Consider the following 6,000-nt stretch of genomic DNA (forward strand, 5'->3'; position numbering starts at 1 on the left):
AAAAAAGTTGCAAAGATTCCAAAAAAACATATTCTCCGGTGTTGGACTATGGATGCGAGATATAGGTCAAGTGCTTTAATGGTTGAGATGCGCAACAATACCTTTACATCCTTGATGAAGTGGAGTGCACAAAATATGTGTTTTCGTATTGCACATTCCATTTCATCTCTAGAGATATATGAGAAAATTATGCCTAACCTAAAATGACATCTATAAAAATGGTTAATGAAATGTCTAGCATGCGAGGACATGGAATGCACACCGAGCAAAATGAGAAAGTCAAGAGATTATTGGATCTTCTTCTATGTTCTGCCTTCAGAGGGTGAAGATGATGTTTGTGGGTCGCATATCACTATTCATGATCCAAACCCTGTCAAGAGCAAAGGACGGCCAAAAGTGAATACAAGGATTAAGTCTGGAATCAATCTTCAATTATTAGCCAAGAGGAAAAGAACTTGTAGTAGATATGGGAAAAAAAAGTCATTACATGACTACATGCTCATTGAGTAAGACAATTTTTTTTTTGTTGAAACATTGCGTTAAGTTGATTCATATTTTCAATCATCCATATTGTTTACTAATGAAATTTTTCTATCTTTAAATGCAGGGTCAATCCTAGGAAGCTTTCATGGTGTTGGACTATTTATCACTATGTACTTCCAATTGATTGTATCTTGCATTCTATATATGTTCAAGGATGATTTCACATTTTGTTACTGAATCTTTTGTCATTGATGTGATTGGTTCTTATTTGTCACTATTTATTACTTGAGTATTTACGTAGTTGTCTCTTGTTTTTCTTAGCAAAAAAAACTTTGTCTCTAAATTGGTTATCTAATTGTGGTTATGAATGCCATGTGAATGATTCTTATTGTTCTTCTTCATTTTTCATTTTTACTATGTTTATGTTCTTCTTAAGAATAATAATATGTTTAACAAATTTAGTGTGTGTGTGCAAACATACTCTCATCTCAGGCTATCCTTGGCATTTGGATTCAAATATTTTTTTTTTCACAAATTATAGTTCCTTGTATAAAATTAGTTGTTAGAGAGTTGGCTTGTGTGAAGTTGGAAGGCATTGGGATCCACCATTCAACATTTTGCTCATGGAAAAGGTTTTACTGAATTATTTTTAATTTTTTTGTTATTATGATTGTGCTACAGCATGGTACAAACATGGGGGCATGGGGTTACTATTACTTAATGAATGAAGAGTTGAAGAATAATTTGAAATGCCTGGGGAAGCATTGGCATCAGTCTTCATTAAAATGCCTTGGGAGGCATTGGCATCAGTCTTACAATTTGAAATGTATGTATGAAGAATACAAGTTGTAAGACATTGACATCAATCTTCATTTAAAGGCCTGGGGAGGCATTGGCATCAGTCTAATAATTTACATGCAATTAATTGTTTATTTATTAAAAAAATAAATTTTGTAAATAATAATTGCCATTTCAATTGAAGTAATTGTTAGATTGTAAGTAATAATGGTTGAGAATTCATCACTAATACATTAATTGTGTGACTTTCAATTCAATTTTACTACAATAAAAGATTTGTTTGAAGTCACCATAACAAAATAATATTTTTCAGCTCAAAGAGGAAGAGAATGGAGATGAGAAAAAGGCTGGCAAACCCATTTAACTTTCTTCCATTGAGATTAATCACTACATTGTAACAATTTCAAACAAGTGTATACCTTTTGCCATTCAGGTATTTTATCAAACATCTTATGTGGCAGGACAATCATACTAATAATAATAGGATTGCTAATACTCTTGTTTCTCCTAATTACATCCTTTTCATGCTAATCACTCAATTATCACATCCTTAACTATCCTACCCAATTCTAGCACGATTAGTTCATAACAAAAATGAGAGAACTTCGCACTTGAGACTTCCTTGTTTGGTCGTTCACTCATTCTAGTTATCGAGATAAAACCAATGTCTTCAAACTGAGATCTAATGCTACATATAGCTTCTCTGCACAAGCCATGCTTTACAATCTTAACGCACATGTGTGCAAGTCCCATATGTGCACCATGCCATCATCTGACCAGAACGCATCAACGAGCCACTCAAGTAGACCACGCTCCCACACGGTCTCTCGTCCCACCGTGCCCCCTGGGTCTCCCATCACCGTCGTGTCCATCTCGCATGATGTTTTTAGAGGCAAGCTATTGTATGAAGAGCGGAGAAGGCTCGCAACATCCGTTTTGGAGATAAGATCACATCCAGAGGTGAAGGAACTAATTGTCTGGAGATAAGATAGAGATAAGATAGCGTTTGAAGTATTTAAAAAGGGTAAAGCTCTCAGTTGTTAGATCAAAATCTAACGGCTGAGCCAAGGACATCCTTAGAATACTGGCTCCATATATATATATGTGGCATAATACCTTAATTGGTTCCTCTACTTTTCTCTCTCTCCCCTTTTGGTCTCTTTACTCAAAAATGCTCTCGACTAGTCCCTCTACTTTTGAAAATGTGTCTACTTAATTAGAAATGCTCCCAACTAGTCCCTTTACTTTTAAAAATGACCCAACTAGAGTGACTAAGTGGGCGCATTTTTAAAAATAGAGGGACTAGTTGGGAGTATTTCTAACTAAGTGGGCACATTTTCAAAAGTAAAGGGACTAGTCGGGAGCATTTCTGAGTAGATGGATCAAAAGGGAAGAGAGAGAAAAGTATAGGGACTATTTTGGTGATTATACATATATATATATATATATCTATATATATATATATATGCACACACACATATGGAAAAGATAACTCATTTTTGGAAAGATAGCTCATTTTGTATAGATAAACTTCCAAAAAACATAATTTTACTTAATAAAAAAAACTTCAGCCAAATAGATCCCTCACTGATACCTTAAACTATTTTATAGGTCTTCTCCCACAGTCCCACTCACCAACCTTGGTTTCCAATCTCAGGTAGGTGTCTCAGACAACAGGATTGAGAGTCCCTAATAAGCAAAGTCAATGCTAGACTCTTAGTTTGGAAAGCCAGGATGCTCTCCCTAGGAGGTAGACTTAAAATAATTAACTCAGTTCTCACATCCATCCCTATTTATTAAATGTCTAACTATATATAAACTCCCCTAATTGGTCTCTAAATCTATTGGTCGAATTTGTCGTGACTTCTTAAGGCATGACCCTGACACTGACAAGGCAGGTGGATTAGAAATGGGTCTGTAGACCAAGAAACTTTAGGCTGGTGGGAAATTCTAAATCTTATGGAATTCAACTTAACGTTCTTTGGGTAAGTCGTGGTGAAAAAAATTCTTTTAGTCAAAGGGTGGTGTGAAACTACTATCATACAATTTAACTACTTCCAACACCATCAACCTTGGAACTTATTCCAAAAGGCTACCATCCAAGAGATCCTTTTTCTTGGAAGTTATAATGAGTTGTGCTCCTTGCGATCTGTGGCCAGGTGCTTCTTCTAACACCCCTCATCCTTTTGGTACAATTAGAAATATTGCTCCTATCTTTATCCACAGTTTAAGAAAAGTTGATCCTTCTATTGATGATTACTTAACTGGGTTGGTAACGACTCTAAAGACCTAAAACGTTGGTGCCAATGTTTGTTACATCGTGAACTTTTTACAATTTTCTCATAGACGAAGGCATTCAATGTCGCCCTACCAAGGCTTTTGTTTGAGAAAGGTTAAAGCTTTCACTTGGTTAGATTGGGATTACAAACTTCTTACTCTAAAAAACTTGGATAAAAGAAAATGTAATAAACTCCCCACTGCTACCTATGTTTTTTATTGTGCAACAATAGAAAACTCATATCACTTATTTCTTCATTGTCCTTTTGTGGTATAAAATTGCATTTTTCTTCAGAGTCTTAATCTGAATAGTCGCCCAGAGTCTCTCTTTGAGCTATGGGGATCCTAGATGTTGTGACTTAATTAGAGGTATATAAAAAGTTACATATATGGATACACTATTTAATCAATAATATTCTTTTGGAGCATCTGGTTTTGAAAAGAAATAGGCGTATCTTGTTTTAGTTCTTCTTCTTCTATGATTTTTAACATAACTAATTCACTTATTTTTTGGGAATTTGCATCCCATATCTTAAATGATAGAAGCTAGAGGAACCAACCAACAAGGTCAAGAGAAGCTATGGCGTTTGTAGATTCCAAAGGAGTTAGCCGAGCCGAGTAGATCATGAAAGTTGAGCGTATATATACTCCCACTGGCCTATTCTTATTTTGTGTCTTTTTAGCTCACTTAGCCTTAGGTCTTCCTAAGTTGAACCCTTTTGCTTTTGCATAGTGTACCTTGTCTTACATCAAGTGGACCTCTATTGTTGTTGTTATTGTTGCACGTTGTTGCCATTTCTCTCTTTTGAGGTTTTCTGGTTTATCCACTTCATCCCAAGAAGAAGAAGAAGAAAAAAAAAAAGATTTATGTATTTGTTTGAAAGATAAAGCAAGGATGCTACAATTCCATCTGAGCCATCTCTCAAGCTGAACCCAAGAAATTAAGACATCCTCAAATAGCTCTCCAATCGTTATTTTTACATAAAAAGAAATTAACAAACATAATAAATAAATAAATAATCAATCATTCAGAAAAACTTTAGAAGAAATTTTTTTGAGATTAAGATCAGATGATCCACATTTACTCACAGCCTCCGAAGCCTTGTCTTTCCACATCTTAGCCTTTGTCCTAATCTTAACACCCTTCTCTCCATCCCCCATCACCAACTCCAAACACCGCACAAGCTCTTCTCCTTTAACAACACAATCACCATCAAACTCACTCCTCACTCCACAACCCCACAAACTCTCCACCAACTTCGCATTCATTCCTTGATCTGGCCACTGTGGCATGCCCACCACCGGCATGCCACACACCAAGCTCTCCAAAGTTGAGTTCCATCCACAGTGAGTCACAAAACATCCAACCGCCTTGTGTGCCAAAACTCTCACTTGTGAACACCACTCCACCATCATCCCATTCCCATCTTGATCATCTCCTTCTTCTCCTTCAATCTCAAGTAATTCCTTCTCTCTGTTATCCTTTCTCACAACCCATAGATATGGCCTCTTGCTCTCCTTCAACCCTTTCACCATCTCCTCCATTTGCTCCTTCTTCATCACTGACAGACTCCCGAATGATATATACACCACTGATCCCTCCTCCTTTGTGTCACTCCATGTACTTCTTCTCATCCTCCTTAAAAAGATAACTAGAACTGGAGTTGGTTTGTTTTGGCAAAAGTCCAATAGGTATGGTTTCAATATCAGCACTGACTGAAGCTAAAGCATCAGTTTCCCATTCATGGAAGGTGTTCATCAACACTACACGCTTCTTCCCTTCTTGCTCTTCATCCAAGAACTCAAATAGCTCTCTAAACAAACGGAGAAGGGCCGTCTCGGCTATCAGAGTTGGTGGCTCTAACTAACGACGGCAAGTCTCTGATTTGGAGCGGCTGCAACCCCGGAAAGCAGACGGTGAACGAAAGGTCATCGATATGCGTTTTGATGAGACTGTCAAAGCCATGAAAGAAGTGGTAGTACGTACGTCGCGAACACGCTGGCAGCTTGTATCCAATAGAGGACTGAAGGAATGCCATGCTCGCCGGCGATCTCCACCACCCAGTTTAAGAAGATAGTGTGTATCATGCACGTCACTGGACGGTCACCGGCGGTGAGCTCTTTAACGAGGATAGAAACGTTGCGTTTACTATTTATTCTGAAGATGGAGCGGTACTCATTGGCATCCATGGAGCCACGTTTGTAACCCTCTTCGTCAAAGCCGTCGGAGAAGGGGAGGTAAGTGATGAGGCCATCGTTGAAGCCTTTATCCGAGTTAGGGGTGGAGGAGAACATGCGGCGGTGGGTGAAGACGGTGGTGGAGAAGGTGATGGCTGTGCCGGTGGTGGCAGCGATGTGCTTGGCGAGGTTGAGCGAGGGGTTGATATGGCTTTGCATGGGGTACGTGATGAATAAGAAGTGGGGTTGAGGTTTGTCCGCCAT

The 6,000-nt window shown here is 38.0% G+C and overlaps 2 protein-coding genes across 2 annotated transcripts; both read right to left on the reverse strand.

Moving 5' to 3' along the window:
- Positions 1–4,578: 4,578 nt before the first annotated feature.
- LOC120281262 (crocetin glucosyltransferase, chloroplastic-like) lies at positions 4,579–5,118 on the reverse strand. The gene has a single exon (XM_039288129.1). It carries the CDS (start codon positions 5,116–5,118, stop codon positions 4,579–4,581), a length of 540 nt encoding a protein of 179 aa, XP_039144063.1.
- Positions 5,119–5,170: 52 nt separating this feature from the next.
- On the reverse strand, positions 5,171–6,000 carry LOC120281263 (UDP-glycosyltransferase 75B1-like). The gene is made up of 2 exons (XM_039288130.1): positions 5,546–6,000; positions 5,171–5,372 (listed from the first exon to the last, which is right to left on the reverse strand). Exons 1-2 carry the CDS (start codon positions 5,998–6,000, stop codon positions 5,171–5,173), a joined length of 657 nt encoding a protein of 218 aa, XP_039144064.1.

This window comes from Dioscorea cayenensis, chromosome 17 (assembly GCF_009730915.1).
Source record: "Dioscorea cayenensis subsp. rotundata cultivar TDr96_F1 chromosome 17, TDr96_F1_v2_PseudoChromosome.rev07_lg8_w22 25.fasta, whole genome shotgun sequence".
Taxonomy (NCBI): domain Eukaryota; kingdom Viridiplantae; phylum Streptophyta; class Magnoliopsida; order Dioscoreales; family Dioscoreaceae; genus Dioscorea; species Dioscorea cayenensis.

Excerpts from the sequence above, each read along its gene's own strand:
- LOC120281263 (XM_039288130.1), bottom strand. The coding sequence starts at position 6,000 with ATGGCGGACAAACCTCAACCCCACTTCTTATTCATCACGTACCCCATG. Across the intron at positions 5,373-5,545 it reads GCTGCCAGCGTGTTCGCGAC|AGAGCTATTTGAGTTCTTGG; the intron begins GTACGTACTACC and ends CCGTTTGTTTAG.
- LOC120281262 (XM_039288129.1), bottom strand. The coding sequence starts at position 5,118 with ATGAAGAAGGAGCAAATGGAGGAGATGGTGAAAGGGTTGAAGGAGAGC.